We start from the raw sequence: 17,311 nt of genomic DNA, 5'->3' as shown, positions 1-17,311 counted from the left end.
GATTCTTTGGAAGGCTGTTAAAACATTACTAACTTTACTTCAAGTTTTGTCATAAATTTTCAGTAATTTATATTTTCAACTATTCGAAAACGTTGTAAAAACCATTCTATACTGTATTAATAATCTGTATAAATTTATAATATGTCAATTTTATCTTTATTATTTCTAGCATGGTGGAAATATATTTAAAGTGATTTTACTTAATGAAACGTTCATTTGATATTATATTTCTTTCGTAATTAAATTGAGAGCAACGAAAACTTCATCAATACAAATTGACATATAATATTAAGTCATGGAGAATTAAAATAGACTGTCATTTGTTTTTTAACGTTTCACATACCTTCTTAATTTAAAAAGACACAAAGGGCACTAAAATAGCATTTTTTATAATAGTTTTGGAACAGTATGGATTATAAAGAAATTGTTAAAAGAATGAAGATCTGAATGACTGAAAGAATGAATGATAAAATTGCAATATCTTTCTTAAATTGTAATTTCATAGGGTTTTTTTTTTGAAATAATAATATTATTTCTAGAGTCACAAAACTTATCATACAATGAATTAATGTACCTGTTCGTAAAAGCTTTTCTTGCTTCTTAACCATACTTTAATTACTTACTTTTCTAAATTGTAATTTCTATGTACTACTTGGTCGTTCATAAATAATAACTAGACAAAAAAAGGTAAAATATTATATTTAAAGATGCTATTAAAAAACTAGTTTTGTTAACATTTGTAAATCTTTGAATACCATACAAAATACATGTCTTAAAAAGTGTATTTCGAAAAAGGAATAAAGTCGAAATTAAAAGTTAATTCTTTTTTAAAAAAACATTTGCATGATAAGGGTGCTATTAATATATGAATCTTAACAAGTCTCAGAAATATTGCAATAAACACCATTTATTTAATTTTTTAAGATATTAACATAGTAATATTTTTATTTACCTAAATTATAGTCTTTAACGCGCAATATGTATAGAATCATGTTTGTGATGTCAAGTGTTCGAAATATATAATGATTATTAGAGGTTTTATACGATTAATATATTTAATACAAATAAAACTAATTTTAAAACGTATCTCGCTATAATGATACTAGTAATAAAAATCTTGTCATCAAAAATATATTTTTAATTTTATTTCACTTAAAGCAAAGTTAAAATTTTAGATTCTAACGCTCAATGTACCTTTATGCATTTGCTCATTTTTTTATGGGAATTCGAAAAATTGTTTTAAGTCGCATAGCAGGTGAATGAATCACACTAGTGAATGGATAAAATCATTCAGTCGATGTAAGTCAACTCGTACTGTGTATAAATTTATGTAACTCAAAAACATCTGATAGTGTATGAAATTGAATGATCTAATTTAGTTGTGTGTTAATTATGAGCATATCCATTATATTTAGTTACGACGTTAGTTAAATTTGAACTGAGAGATATAGGTTAAAACTTTAATATATAGAATAAACATTAAATCCATGAGTCGTTTCAAATGTGTATAACCTTGTAAATATATAGGCACATAGCTTTTATATATTGACGCTAGGAACTTAGTGACAAATCAATGTGTCTGCTAATTTTTACTTTAAATAGGGTAATGACAACACTATGAGCGAAGCTAGTAAATAAAAGTATGTAAACTTTATGGTACCCGTGAAAAGTTTTTAATATATAATAGTTGATAGTTTATTACTTTCCGTTCACTAATTATTTACTAAGCATTGTGTGTCATTATACTTAATTAAATGTATCATTAAGATTCAGACGTTTTATCAAAATGTGAGCACCATTTGTAAATATGAAAAATTAAGTTTATTTTTTTAATGGAAATTGTAACATGATACTCCACTGTTTTGTAGCTAAGTGAGATGTAACGGTATAGGATTTGCAATTTTCACAATAAAAAATATTTTTAATCATTGTTTTTTTTTAGACTATATGCTTATGAATAATTTATTCTGCCAAGTTTGCTTATGCACGTTTTTTTTTCGTAATGCGTGCGACAGGCAAAGAGTTATCATCAGTTGGCAAGAGGGCCAACTGATGATAAATGTCCACCACTGCCCATTGGCTCTTTAGGAAATAATAATCTCTCCTTCATTGCCAATGCACCTCCAACCTTGGGAACGAATACTGAATTGTCCCTTGTGACTGTAATTACTTACCTTACCCTACCCAGGCTTGTACAAAGCCCTACCACCAAGTAAAACCTTAACTTTGAAAATCTATACTAGATTATGTTAGTAAAACAAAAGACAAAGAAAATTTAAACCTTGGCCAAATTAGTTTCTGGAAATTTCTGTTTGTTTATATTTTACAATTTATTCAATTTTAAGGCAATTTAATTATTATCTATATTTAAATAGTATTTAATATTATGCACAATGATGTCGTTAAATTTTATTTCTTATTGATATCATTTTTACAAATGAAATTGAAAACAAAGAATTTTATGTATTTTTTATTTTAAAAACAACTAATTAAATTTATTTCAATACATTAACTATTTAATAATCCTACATAATTTATTCATTTTGAGGCTTTTTACGGTCAAATGGATCTGACCAGACTTTCATATCTGAAAAAAATTAAATTTGTTAGGAAGATAATATTCATCTTTACCAAAATATTTTTTTTATTTTAATATAGGTCATCTGTGATCAGCATTGTTAGACATAGACATTGTAAAAACTATTAAAACCATTCAATGCACCATCAACCTTGAGAGCAAGAAGTTATGTCTCTCATGCCTGTTGTTACACTTGTGTACTCAACTTTTGAACCAAAATACATCTGTATTTATAAGCATTGTTGGTTAGCAGTAGAATATATGATGAGTGGTGGCTGAAGCTAACTAAAAACAAAGTAATTTGGGATTTTTGGACTTGGGCTTTGAGCAACCAAAAAAAAAACATTAAAATAGAAAGAATTATTACTTCCTGGTTGGATATCCTCTTGCCTTATATTCTTTCTGGTTTCCTTTTGAATCTTTTCTGAAAATGAAATATGTAATTTTGACCAAAGGCAAAAGGTTTAAACGAAATTCGAAAAAACTAGCGGCCAACAGTTGGCTACTAAGTAGTATAATAGTACTACGACTGGCGAGTGTCAAATGTAACTCACACCAAAATAATGAAGTTGGCTCTATCTTTTTTGTATTCCGACTTTATCTAGATATCAAAATAATCTAAGACTTTCAGGTAAAATTAAAACTAGGTTTAAGAATATGATTGCTAATTTTGAAGAAATTAATTGCATTATTCATATTCGGGTAGCATAATGTTAAGAAAAACGTGAGTTGTAATCTAAATTAAAATTATGAAATTTTCTTTTTTATCTTACTGTATTCCGATGGGTCTATCATTGGGCTTATAGCGATAGGGTATAAAGTCAGTCCTAGCAAACCGACGAATCCGCCTAAGAACGCTGCATATCTCCAACGCCTATAATAAGCCATTTTCCGTATTTTTATTATTATTTCTCAAACTTTTGCATTGGAAATATATTTCACTGATATTATTTACTAAATGAAATTTCATTTGACATTTTGAAAAATGTCATTTGCAGTATGACAATGACAGTCCATAAGATGTTTTAATGCCTTTGACTAAAGAAAAAATGCTGTGCCTACATATTATTAAGAAAATATATAAACATCACAACTATTATTTCATAATGAGTTGAATTGTTATTTTTCGTTAGTTTTAATTTTTTAATATTTTTATATATACGGTTATAACCTAATAATCGCTTAAATTAAATTTTAATAAAAATATCAGACTGAAATAAAAAATATTCCATTATTTTTCAATTACTGATTATTTCAATAATAATCAAAGCTTTACCTCTATGAATACTTATGGGTAGTGCACAGTGCACACACACACACACACATCACAGGTCCCAAAGTATGTATTGCGATAACAAACGTATTTGACTTGGTTTCTAAGCTACGGTCCTGCGGATTGTTATACTGAATACGTGCTTAATTTCACAATATAATTGATTTCCGGTAGAATAAAACAGTGCCACTCCATCGCTTAAAACAAAGGTTATACCCACGCATATGCTTTTTTTTAATTTTCAGTGAGCTGACGTTGCCTTTTCCTAATTCCTTTTTAAAGCTTTTATTTAACTAACAATGTTTGTTTGTTAGTTGAGTCAAATCTTTTAAACTGAATTAAAACTAAGTATATTGTTGTACCTTTCAAACTCTATTGTTCTCCATCGCACGTGACATTGGCGAAATAATCTGTCTCGGCACAAATAAAAGCCACAATTAAATAAAAAAAAATAAAAAATATATATTATATATTTCACGGGTTGTCCTGTGTAAAATTAAAAAAAAAATAACACTGTGAGTCTAATACAATGGAAAACTAGATGGAAAATACACTAGAAATTTGTAACTTGTATTTTTACTGACTTTTTATTTTCGCTGGTTATTAATTTATTGTAGTGATTCTATGTTATTGTTCTATGTGAATTCAATTAAATAAGCCCACTCATTAACAATGCTATATACTTACGTATTGACATAAAAGTTGACATCGATCAAATATTTAAAATTTTTAAATAACATTCCTATTTTACGCAAAGGGAAATTTTGAAGTCGACTTGCTTGTATAAATTATAATCTTCATCTTCTTCTTAAAGGATTAATAAATATTTTTCTTAGTAATTGATAAAATTATAATCGACACATTGGCGATATATAATTTTATCGATAATTCTTAGAAACGTAATTACTTACAACAAAGATCAGAATTACGCGTTATTGAAACTAATAATAATAATTAATATTTATTGATATAATTAAAAAAATTAAATTATTATATTTCTATAATATATTTAAACATGTTCTTAAATATTTGTCGTTTTTTATGTTTTTAAAATAATTTACGTAATCAAATTGGTCTTATCAGGTCAAGTTCAAACAGACGCTGGAATCAGTGTTTAATTTTGACAAAGCTTAAATGATAACTATCAAGAAATACTTACGTTTCATATTTCTATATATGAAACGTATCTATTTCTTAACTCAATAAATAAACAAAAATTTGTTAGTAGCATTGTCAACAACAACAACATGTACAGCCTGTTAATTTCCCACTGCTGGGCTAAGGCCCCCCTCTCCATCTTGAAGAATTGGTGGATTCATATGTGGCTGAAATTCGTTGAAATTAGACACACGAAGGGTTTCCTCACGATTATTTCCTACACCGAGATAAAAATTATAAACAAAAATTAAGAACATAAAAATTCAGTGGTACTCGCCTGGGTTTGAACTAGCAATCATCGGTTAAGATGTACGCGTACTAACCACAGGGCCATCTCGGCTCTCATAGTAGCATTGTCCCCAGTACTTAACTAAGCATACGCTAAACAACGCTTTTAAGTTATCATATTATGGCCTCTCTGTTTTCAACTTATCTTAGGCATTCGTAGTTGATAAGTTCACTCATTCGGTTTAAAACGCGTAATGTTTTTAACAATTTACTATCACAAAGTTCAACAGTGAAGTGATTCATTCCGTTTGTTTTGCATTCTATATTAATATAATAATAATGAATCATATTTTGTTTAAAGAATGATCATTGTGAACTTTGTTTTACAAATGTCACTGTTATTAGTTTGTATTGACGAATGTATTTCATTGTTATTGGACATATGTATAATAGTTTTTTTAGTAATAATAGGTAAATTGAGACTGGCAAATTGATCAGTTGATGGTAAGTCACTCATAGATATTGGAAGGAGCATATTTGGTGGTAGGGCTTTGTGCAAGTCCGTCTGGGTAGTTGCCACCTACTCATCAGATATTCTACCGCCAAATAACAGTATTCTATATTGTTGTGTTCCGGCTAGAAGGGTGAGTGAGCCAGTGTAATCACAGGCACAAGGGACATAACATCATAGATCCGAAGGTTGGTGGCGCATAGGTGATGTAAGGAATGGTTAATATTTCTTACAGCGCCTTTGTCTATGGGCGGTGGTAATCACTTACCATCAGGTGGCCCATATGCTCGTCCGCCAACCAATGCCACAAAAAAGGAGCGTTTTTAGGGTGTAGGGCGTTAGGTGGCGCCTCGCCGTTATGGTCTTAGACTCTTACAATTTTTTTGTGGATGAGTGGAGATTGGCGAAATACAACTAATACCGGGCGTTTGTTGTCTGTAAGACTAGATAGACATTGGCACTATGATAAATGTTAATCAATCCTTAATTACATCGGCATTAAACATACAGCGTTCAATCATTGGATCACTTACCCTGTAAACGAAAACCCACGGACACTAGGTGTCGTTGTTTGGCGGTAGAATATAATGTGATGAATGTGTGGTATAGCCTGGTCCGAATTTGGCCCTGGGGCAACATAGGATTGGAGTCCCTGGGCAACAGAGGAGTGCAGGCCCCTTGTTATTATTTAACAAATTAATTTGATAAATTTCATTTCCATCAGTAAAATTTGTCAATATCTTATTTACTCTGTTTATCAGTGTCTTTTAAAACAGCAGTTAGTAATATTATCGTAATTGGTATATATCCAGATATCCAAACATATACTTATTACATTAAAATTCTTAAACCTTTTTTGAACCTCTATTGTGGATGCCCCAGGGATGTTGCCCTCCCTTAAATTCGGCCCTGGATATAGGTACCACCTACTCATCACATATAACTTTGAAATGGATCTGGAATCTGGGTCAGATGGTCACCAAGTTAGTTAGATATCCGTTATATAATACTTATTCCTGTAAGTAGGATTATCTGCTTAGGATTATTTTGTATTCAGTATTATTTTATTTTGTTTCCATAGATCCCATAATTTAGATGTTCTATTATCAGTTCTAAGGGTTAATAATGACGTTACAAACAGACAAACAATTCACAAACAGTTAATACAATATAGATACATGTTCCGATTCCACAGCAACACGATTATTAAAGCGATGTAAACAAACTATTTAAAACAATAAACACCTACTGTTAATGTTTTTAATTTAATTTAATTTAATTCCATCTATTTATTAGGAATATAACAATAAGTAAAAAGTAGTAAAATTGTCTGTGTCTAAATCTTAATACTTTTGTTTACACAATATAGAATCCTATACTAATCTACAACATTATTATAAATTCGAAATGAACTATGTCTGTCTGTCGCTCTTTCACAGCCAAACCATAAATTGAATTCGATGAAATTTGGTATGAAGCAAGGTAGAACACTGAAGCATTTTATGTCTAAAACTAAGCAAAATGAGGCCCCCAGCTTAAAAAAAATGTACAAGCTTTTATTCAGTTTACATTTGTGTGTATAAATAAGTGTTTATGTATTTATGTTTATGTGTAAAAAATCTAGATGGCTGTAGAATATAGTGTTATGATCTTGAAGAAATTATGTAGGTACTAAGCCCATTTTTAAAGTCTTGTTTAGGGTTTGATGAGGGGAACGCGGATGCATTTGGGGTGCCCCAAGACTGGAGGCTGGGCGAGCCGCCGCTTCCGCCCTTAGTCCACCACTGCCCCTAATATGCAAGCGAAGCCGCGGACGATAACTAGTGAACAATATTTAACAGTAGAGTACACTAGACTATGTTAGTGTAGACTATGTTGGAGAACTCAGTAGTAATGATTAATATAAAATCAATTACTTAAACAAGATAAGAACTCGATGAGTAATAACAACACACTGTTCAGTGCTAATTTTAATAGATAATAGTTAACTATGTCGTTTCGTCGTAAGTTATATTTAATTACATATTCTTTCAAATCTTGCAACTGATTTTAAAAGCTAAAATTATCTAACTGATTACACTTTTAATCAGTTTAAATTGTTTAACATGTGCAGTGTTTTGTGACAGTATAAATAAAAGTTTGTCTTTTAAAATGTATATAAGCATTTTTGTTTTGCATTAGCAGCCTGTAAATTTTCCCACTTCTGGGCTAAAGGCCTCCTCTCTCTTTGAGGAGAAGGTTTGGAGCGTATTCCACCACGCTGCTCCAATGCAGGTTGACGGAATACACATGTGGCAGAATTTCTGATGTTTTCCTTCACCGCCGAGCACGAGATGAATTATAAACACAAATTAAGCACATGAAAATTCAGTGGTGCCTGGGTTTGAACCCGAAATTATCGGTTAAGATGCACGCGTTCTAACCTCAAAATGTATTCTTTATCAAAAAAAAATATCATACTACCGCTTACTTACAATTTACGGATATTCAAAATTTAACAATAAAATACAAGATGATTTATGCATTGTTTTTATTTGACTAAAATTATAACAATATCACTAAATTAACAGGACAATATTATCATATATGTATATGTCTAACGTATATCGTGTGTATTGGTGTTTATATTATAAAAGGGTTTACTGACTCCCTCCTCTAGTAATTGAAGCAATTTTGCAAAAACCAATTTAGGTGCATCAACCGCCCAAAGAAAATCTATGTGATTGAACTCTTTCAAAGGCACTATATAATGTTCTATGGGATTTATGAGTTGTACGTATAAATTCGTAACATCGACGTCACCCGCCAGCCAATCATTTTCAGCGCTAAATAAAGCAATCGGTAGAGTTATTTTATGCAGAGGATATTCGGGGGGCGAAAGCGTTCCATACTTTATTAAATTTCCTTCAGTACCATAGTCAAATTGCTGAAATCTTCCCACGTTTCGAATCTCTTGCGCGTAATGAACTAACGTCTTCGTCGACGCACCGGCTGGGACGTGTCCCAGTATTATAGGCAACAAACTTCTATTAAACTGACGTTCATCGTGTCCGCATAACACGAACATTGAATTCTCACAGATCGCTTCTTCGTAGTGATTTATTTCACACGCGTGTTTTGATAACCACCGAAGAACAGCATTTTGTGGTAGAAATTCGTTAGCGCCGAGAAGTTTTAGCAAATATTCCAAATTATTGCTGTATTTCGCGAGGAGACGAATAGGGCTTTTAATGTCAGTCATGAAGGCTACAGGGGCTAATGCGAAACCCGCTCGTAGCACTTTATTGTAATGTGTCTTCGTGGAAAGCAAAGCAAATAAGATAGTCGTCCCCATTGAATGGCCGATATAGTTTATTTTTGTATCCCATCCCTTTGTATCCATGATATAGTCGATAACGGCTGGCAAATCGTGTTGGCTAACTTCATGAAATGTGAAATTCCAAAAAGCGAAGGTATCAATGTTAAGCGATACATGCGCCCTGGAGTAAGTATTTCCTCGAACATTCGCTAACCACACATCGTAACCGGCTTCAGATAATATATAAGCTAGACCTTTCTCTGGTCCTGCGACGATCCAGTCCGCTGAACTTCCAAGGAGACCGTGATGAAGAAGAACCGTTTTACGGGGATTCTCCTCTCTTTTAGCGTTTCGGGAATGAGGTATTCTGTGAACTGTGAGGATGTATCCATCTTCTGTGACGATTGTATGTGACTCAGATACGTAACCGTGTAGTGCGATCAGCTGTGGCGTGGTCATATGAATGCTCGGGTCATTATCATTACACGAATATTCTAATTTTTCAGGAGCAATTGCGTCAAAAATCTTCTCGTCATTGGCTTGGGCATCTTCGACATAATCTTTAAATTTTCTCTTAATCCTTGCTTGGTTACCAATGCGATCTTCTATTTGCGTCTGATTAAAACCAAGATATGACGTTATTTTATTTCGAACATTTTCAACGTAAAACTGTTTAAGACTACGTCCCTTCGATCGAACGTAGTTTGTTATTTGAGATGTTCTATTTGTGAATGCGTCGACTAGGTTCTGCGGAAACCAGCCGGTGTGCCGGCTCTCACTGCATTGTATGAAAAGAATCAATGTAAGCACAATAACTATTAGCTTCATGTCTTATGAGTGAACCGCTCTCGACGAGAGCTGTTCATGCGACTGAAGTCATTAACGGGTCAGCAATGTATCCCGGTCCGTCGGGTCAAGGGGAAATGACTAATGAATGATACTCTAGTAAACACTGAATTTATAGCAACAGATAAGCGTTTAAAATCTAAATTCGAGTTGACTATATTGTTTATTTATTTAATATCTGTGACTCATAGTGTATTCAGCGTTTTTATAATTACCGACATTAATTGTCAACAGATGATACAGATGATCAACAATGGGCACAAATTAGACCAGAGAAAATAAACGATAATTACGGAAAGATGTTGGATGAGTATAATGATATTAGATATCAGAATATTTTTTCTCTTTTATCATTATTATATATATCATTATTGTATATATCATTATTGTATATATCATTATTGTATCTACGTCTTATCAAAGATGATTAGTATAGGCAAGTTTTGAGCGGCTACAGTATAAAAAATTAAGCCGCTGGTTATACCATGTTAGAGAAAATGACATCGCTGTAAATGTAATAAAATAAATTGTTGTGCCTATATTTTTTATTAACGTCAGCTGAATGGACTTTTACCTTTTTTTAAAAACAACAATTCAGTAGTATTTTAAAAATATATTTTATTAAATAGTTTAGTAAGGTCAACTGTATTATGTCGGTGCTTGTTATTACACTTTTCCTTTATAGTAATAATATATAAAACTTAAATTTTGTAATTTCTACTATGTTTGTAGTTTGTAAAAAAATCTGCTTATAATATCCCAAAACCTTAGACACTCGAACGAGTGAACGGATTCTTATGAAATCGATATCGCCGTGAAACAGCGCAAATATTACATTATATATTTATTTTCAAATAAAAATATTGTTACATTTAAATTTACGCTTATTGTTGCTTGTGGGACACAGCTAGTCAGTACTCTGTGTTTGATATATAAAGCACAAGTTGTCTCCCGCAATTGCGCTCGCGCTTCAGGGTTCGTTGGGTGTTATGTATAAACTTCATACTAAATTCCGTACAGTGATTTGGTCGTGAGTATTTAAATCTATATACTTACGTTACAACTCTACTTGTATTATTTTTAAATTTATTTCTATGATCTATATTTTTCAATAGGCAGTGGAAAACATTCATATTATGTACTACGTAATTTAAGCCTCTTTACTGTACCTACATATTTACTAGCCGACAAAAACTCAGTAGTTACTTAAATTACATGTAATTATTGCAAACAATTAAATTTAAATCTGTATGGAGCACGTGAATAAATTAAATTCTACGCGTTTTTATCGTTTATTTACATAACTTTATTGAGAATAAAATAATTGTTTATACAAAATATATTGTAATATTTGATTACTAAGCAATACTTAAAACATATAAACATATCTATAACTAGCTAAACACACGGCTTCGCTACTTGGAATTCTGTTTGTTTTTATCCCCAAAACTAACTAACTTTTTACCCTCGAAGGGTAAAAAGCATTATATGTCCGTTCGTGGGGTTCAGATTTTTTCGTATAAAGGTTCATCAAAATCGATTCAGTTGTTAAGACGAAAAAGCGTAACAAGCTGACAGACAGTCGGACAGAGCTACTTTCGTATTTACAATGTATTACATATTTTACTTTCATAAATAAATAAAAAAATCTTTGTTGTTTATAGCAATTAAGAACCAGAAGATGCAACAGGTTTCTTCTTCCTTCTCTAACCCTTTAAGAATCGCCCGTATTGGTAATAATCTTTATAAACCATAAATTGAACAGTTCGTTAGGTTTAACATACTTACTTAAAAAAATATTTACGAAGTTGTATGTACTTAAATTTATTTCCAATTAGGTATTTAATTTTCATTTCGCCAAGTTTACTCAATTATAAGTAGCTTTTAAAACTTTTTGGATATACATCAAAGCTAAACTACTATGACTATGTCGTAATAATTCGTGTTAAATACGTTAATAGTGTTTTTGTTTTGTTTTATTGCAAAGTAACAATATCCAGAAAATAACTATATGGCGCTGAACGATTTTAAATAGCGCTACGAAATATAAATTGTAAGAACATTTTATGAGTTATTTAATGTACGAGTAGACCCCGTGGGGCGCGGTTGGAACCACTTTTAAATTTTTGAAAGTCTGAAAAGAGACTACTTCAGATACTACAGAGACTCGGCTTCATATAGTTAAAACATTGTAATATTAGCATCCTCACGGCTTACATGCCTTATAGCGTCCTCCAACAAGCAATAATTTGTATTGCTGACTTTCGGCTTAAAGCCTTTGTAACTACAGCTACATTGGACGTAACATCTTAGTTCCCAAGGTTGGTGGCGCATTGGGGTTATGGGGAATGATAAATATGTCTTAAATCTTAAAGTTCTAATGTCTATGTGCAGTCATACCACCAGTTGGCAGAATACCAATTTAAGCGGTTAATCACTTTTGTCCACTGGCAACTTGATTGAGAATATTAACCCATGCATATACCTTAATGTATTTGCATAGCAATAGATCGAGTCTATTTACAATTGCGGAGATTTTAAGTAGGAGGGGATTCTTAACTAGGAACGGAAGTAGGGTAGCAAAGTTGTTGCCATTTGTAATTTATTCCCGGATATGACAAGGACTGTATATATCTTTATACAAACATATTATAAAAATACATCCAGTGCAAACTTAAATATGTGATTACTGTAGGTATAAGCTCGATATTGTGTAAGGGATTCACGAGAGATTCATGAGTTCGTAGAAAAACGGACAAGCATTCTACGAGAAAAACAAGGCTACGTGAATTCGTAAAGTAAATGATAAAGTTATAAAAGGTGTCATCAAAGGCTAAACGAGTACGTACAGCAAATGACAAGCCATTTCCGTAAAAACGAAGCTCAGAATACCTACTCTATGAGTTCTTGGAAGGATTGTAACCAAACAATCCTTCCACGGATACAACAACGGCTACATGAGCTCATAGGGTAGATGACTATTCTTCCACCGATACATAAAAGGCTTCACAACGAGCCATTACTTGACGAGTCTTATGCTCGTGTACTCTATGTATCCTACATGGGTTACAGGAGCTCGAGGAGATGACCTAAAAGGATTTTTAAATACGTCACAATAAAACGAATTAACTCCTTAAATGATTATTTATTTTGTGTAATACTTCGCTACATCTAGTCTTACTTAATAAATAGAAAAAGATATATTCTAATTTAATACAACAGTTTTAATTCTTCACACAATTCTTCAAAATTATCTATCTTCCATTTTCTCAATTCGTTTTCTAAATTTTCTTCTTGAAGATTTTCATATTCCTCAGAATCTTAAACCAAACTTTAAATTAGAACTTTACTTAATATTGGATGACAAACAAATACTGTTATTTCTATCGTGGGGATATGGATGCAGTTAACAGTTTATTTCATTGAAGTCGATCCATTGGTTTCTTGACTGGGGTTCGGTGCCCAAACAGACAAAATCGTCAGCTGAGCTACAAACTGACTAAAACTCTGCAGCGACTGACTTGAGAACAAGAATTGACTCATTTGGGAGCTTTATAATGATGATAGTGATTGTTGAAGTTCCACCACGGCGGTTATCAATACAGAAGTGTGTATCAACATAGGTACTTTTTCCAGCACTTTCATAACCTGGACGGATAAGTTCTGACAAGGCCACTATAAGATAAGGAGCAAGACTTACTTAAATACTTTGTTAGTTCCATAAAAATCTTACTAAAAACCAGGCGCACAAAAACCGAGGTATGGAATTTTATGGATCATAAGCCTAATCTTTGTGAAATTTTGGACCCACTGGACTATATGATAAACTATTTTTTCGAATTTCAGGTACTCACGCAAACTACCAAGGTAGTAAATAAAAGGTCCTGCGACATTCAGCAGTTGTTCTACCGGTCTATATTACAGTGTACGCCCTAACACTTAAAACGCTAACGCCCTTCCAGTAATCCTTCAATTCGATGGGACGGAAAATTCGATACGACAGGAATTCAAGAAAGAGTTGACCTTGCACAGACGCAGCAACATAACATATAGAAGTGTAAACACTTAGAGAATTCTTGGTACTTCCTTAACAAATATATTATGACGTTCACAAGACCTAAGTTTAAATTTCCTCTTAATAAGATAATACTTACCATAGATAGGAAACCATCCACTCAATTCGCAAACAGCGACATTGAACGCTACCAGCTGTTTAGCTCCCATGCTACTCTTTCTTGGCCACACAAGAACCCTGACCACTTCTTCACGACTTCCCTCAATGGGATCTCCTCTTGTCATCATAACGTTATGTGCAATTGATTTTTGTAGCAAGTAATTCAACAATATAAAAATGTCATCAACTTTTTCCGAACCTTGAAATACTTCGAAGCAAAATGCTGGTACTGGGTAGCTCTCGTCAAACTTAAATAGCGGTCCTTTTATTTTATTGCAATTCTGAAAAAAAAACCACGCAAAAGAACTATTTAAAATGTTAAGGGTTTCTTCGGTCCATGGATTATTACAAAGGATTACCCTTTAAAATAACTAAATCCAAACTTCCAAAACCTTAAAATATGTCAAGAGAACTTCAAGTTTATCATGCGGAAACATAGGTACTGCCAGATTTTAATTATCCCGCCTTGGTCTCAAGGTAAAGCTACCGACCGGCACGGTAGTTAATAGGATTTTTTTAAATTTCTATATATTTATTTGCCCAAAACATTTTGCCAATGTCACGTGCGATGGAGAAGACACGATGGAGATTCAACGGTACAGTTAAACGGTTGAGGAGAAACTAATTTTACGATATGTCAGACCTAAATATTTACCGCATTTTCCACGTAAAGACGTTGCTTCTCAATAAACAAATGGTAGTGTAAATGATTCACTGACGCGAAAGCACACAAGCTATTGAATCCAATTCTTAGAGTTCTGCAATAAAAATGTACAAGTTTAAATATTATGGAAACCTTCCCGTTACTTGCGAAGTCTAATACACTGCAGTTACAGTTCGGCAGTCTGATAGAGCCAATACAAACCGTAACTTTCAAAGTAGATAAAGTAAGTTTTGGTTAAAAGCATCTATCAACATCATCGAGCATTTAAGCATGTCATACCTGATAATTTAGTTATTTAGTGTTGCACTATAAATGAACTAAAACAAATGAGTCAAATTCATTATCTCTGTGTGCGTTACAGCTACACTCGACACTCGCCAAACTTATTAGTGTGCGTCTATTTTTTGGCTACTATTTTTTTAGATGTATTCTCAACTTTGACAGTCTATCTTAACAAATAAATAGCAAAGAATTTTGCCTTTATATATTTTACTGGGAAAAATCTTCAAGTCATAACTGGAATGTGTGATAGCTTTAAACTATGGCAAATCCATGTTAATTGCATTCATTCACCAAAATTTAGCAAAAGTAGAAAAGGTAAATTCTATGTATAGCCAAAGTATTTATTTAAGTAGGTAAAATTCTCATGCAATTTCATTACAGGGCCTGGTGTTCCTAATTTAAAGAGATATCATTAATTTTTTTTTTATATTTGAAATAAAAGGGTTTATTAAATGAAGCTTACTTGCCAACTCACCGATCCTGAGTTAATAGCATTAAGTCTATGGCCAATTTCAAACTTTCCTTAGTTATTACTTGTGGCAGACATTTGTATATAGACGGGCAGATTAGGGAATGATATTTAGATATTGGACTGACATTAACAAGTACGGCATGGCTGTCCCCTAGAATAAATTAAAATTAACTCAATTTTGTTTCATTATCCAATATAGTTTCAAACTTTATGATCAAATGGTTTTTGTGATTCTTTAAGTCACAAACAATTGCCCAACTATTTTTATTGACAACTTAATACCATTGCTTTAACTTCTATGAATGAATGATGCGAATAAGACAGTACAAAAGTTGGAAACACAGTTGTTTACACACCCAATTTTAGCTGTCTTATGATTTATCATTTCCTAAATTTAATTTCAACTCCTATCATTATATCAATAATAAAAAAATTTACAGCCACCACAGCATTTAAAAATAACTATTCTGTACACTATCATGATAATCAGTCCAATTATGGCAATTATTATATCTCTAGTGCAAATTTGGCCCATTCACCCTTCAATGTGAAATATAGCAGTAGAATATTTAAATTTATTTTGGTCACTTAAGCGGGTAGGGCACAGACTATAGTAGTTGAAATTATCACATCAGCATTAATTGAGCAATGTTCTTCATGTGGCTTACAGTAGAGTGAATTGGGAGAAATTATCACATAGTAAAAAACATTATAATTCAGTATTAAATTCAGGCGATTTTATAAATGGTCTAATTTAAACTTTTTCTGTTATTGTTTTAATTCATATGTGATATTTATTTAAGTATAGCTAGTTCTTAAATATTGTAAATTTAAATCATTGTCTATTATTTAATACATAATATGTATCAAATATCACCTTCGTCATTTTCTTTAAATGTGAATATTATTTCTTCTTTGGAAACTTTTGTAAAATTAAACCTCTTTTCATCAAATGGTTGACATATATCATTTATTTGTTCTGGATATCTCCTGTTGCTTTGCCGACTTGGGTTTAACTAAAAAAATACAATTCATGGCTTTAATACACTATATGTGTGTTGACAATTATTGGTTAAAGTTCAGAATCCTATAATTATAGTTTCTTCTTCACATCACCCACCTGTAATAAATACTTTTCATTCAATAACCTCTCTTGTAAGTTCAATATTTTGTATCTAAATACATTTGCTTTTGAATGAATATCATTCCATTTTGACTTAAGAAGTGGTAAGAATTTGGAACTCTTGTCTTCAATCAATTGTTTAGATTCAAAATCATAAATTTGAATCATTTTGTTGATAAGATAATAGCTATGACGATTGTTTTTATTGTAAATTAATAGAAAATATTTTCCATTCTATCTACGTAAACACTTCCTATTATCTATATTGACAATTGACGCGTATATACTATGTAGTTTTAATAATTTCATTGATGATTCATTGTTTACAACATTATTTATTTTATTTTTATTTAGTCTGGTCAGTGTCAGTGGTGAATTGGTGATAGTAGCACTGATTGACAGTCATTAAGTCACCAAGAAAACAGTGTTGCCAGCAATGAAAACCCTAGTGTCATCAATCATCATTTTTTCACAGCTTAAGCAGTTGGCAGTCTAATAAGGTTGAATTTCGTCTGCTGAAGCCTACAGCTATTAGAACAGCACAACTTACTATGTAATAAAATAGAGGCGTGGTTTATAACAATTTATTTATACCTACTTTTTACTTTTATTTATGCCGAGATTTTTCTTCAAATTATTTTATTGGAATTTAGAGTAAAAACATATAGGTACGAGGCATGTACATGATTTTTACACCACGTAGC

At 31.9% G+C, this 17,311-nt stretch overlaps 3 protein-coding genes across 3 annotated transcripts in view; all 3 read right to left on the bottom strand.

Moving 5' to 3' along the window:
* Positions 1 to 2,454: 2,454 nt before the first annotated feature.
* LOC125072473 (small integral membrane protein 20) overlaps positions 2,455 to 17,311 on the bottom strand; it is a 25,297-nt gene continuing 10,440 nt past the window's right edge. Inside the window, exons 3-5 of the mRNA XM_047683127.1 lie at positions 3,352 to 3,521; positions 2,946 to 3,002; positions 2,455 to 2,587 (exon numbers count right to left, since the gene is read on the bottom strand). Of these exons, the coding sequence (XP_047539083.1) occupies positions 2,535 to 2,587; positions 2,946 to 3,002; positions 3,352 to 3,466 (225 nt within the window). The 5' untranslated portion in view covers positions 3,467 to 3,521 and the 3' untranslated portion in view covers positions 2,455 to 2,534. The remainder of the gene's footprint in view (positions 2,588 to 2,945; positions 3,003 to 3,351; positions 3,522 to 17,311) is intronic.
* LOC125072470 (gastric triacylglycerol lipase-like) lies at positions 8,302 to 9,990 on the bottom strand. Its single transcript, XM_047683123.1, has one exon. The coding sequence runs from the start codon at positions 9,872 to 9,874 to the stop codon at positions 8,345 to 8,347; it is 1,530 nt and encodes a 509-aa protein (XP_047539079.1). The 5' UTR covers positions 9,875 to 9,990; the 3' UTR covers positions 8,302 to 8,344.
* LOC125072471 (GDP-D-glucose phosphorylase 1) lies at positions 13,022 to 16,986 on the bottom strand. The gene is made up of 6 exons (XM_047683125.1): positions 16,605 to 16,986; positions 16,362 to 16,500; positions 15,488 to 15,635; positions 14,722 to 14,824; positions 14,047 to 14,347; positions 13,022 to 13,212 (listed from the first exon to the last, which is right to left on the bottom strand). The coding sequence occupies exons 1-6, from the start codon at positions 16,773 to 16,775 to the stop codon at positions 13,103 to 13,105; spliced, it is 972 nt and encodes a 323-aa protein (XP_047539081.1). The 5' UTR covers positions 16,776 to 16,986; the 3' UTR covers positions 13,022 to 13,102.

The sequence above is a fragment of the Vanessa atalanta genome, chromosome 21 (genome assembly GCF_905147765.1).
Source record: "Vanessa atalanta chromosome 21, ilVanAtal1.2, whole genome shotgun sequence".
Taxonomy (NCBI): domain Eukaryota; kingdom Metazoa; phylum Arthropoda; class Insecta; order Lepidoptera; family Nymphalidae; genus Vanessa; species Vanessa atalanta.
Note: the sequence above shows the minus strand (reverse complement) of the source record. Positions and strands in the feature narration are given on the sequence as shown.

What these genes read in the sequence shown, in the direction of transcription:
- LOC125072471 (XM_047683125.1), bottom strand. Translation starts at nt 16,775, where the DNA reads ATGATTCAAATTTATGATTTTGAATCTAAACAATTGATTGAAGACAAG. An exon ending in ATTTAAAGAAAATGACGAAG is followed by an intron (nt 15,636 to 16,361) that starts GTGATATTTGAT and finishes AATTTATTCTAG; the next exon opens with GGGACAGCCATGCCGTACTT. An exon ending in ATGCTATTAACTCAGGATCG is followed by an intron (nt 14,825 to 15,487) that starts GTGAGTTGGCAA and finishes TTTTTATTGCAG; the next exon opens with AACTCTAAGAATTGGATTCA.
- LOC125072470 (XM_047683123.1), bottom strand. Translation starts at nt 9,874, where the DNA reads ATGAAGCTAATAGTTATTGTGCTTACATTGATTCTTTTCATACAATGC.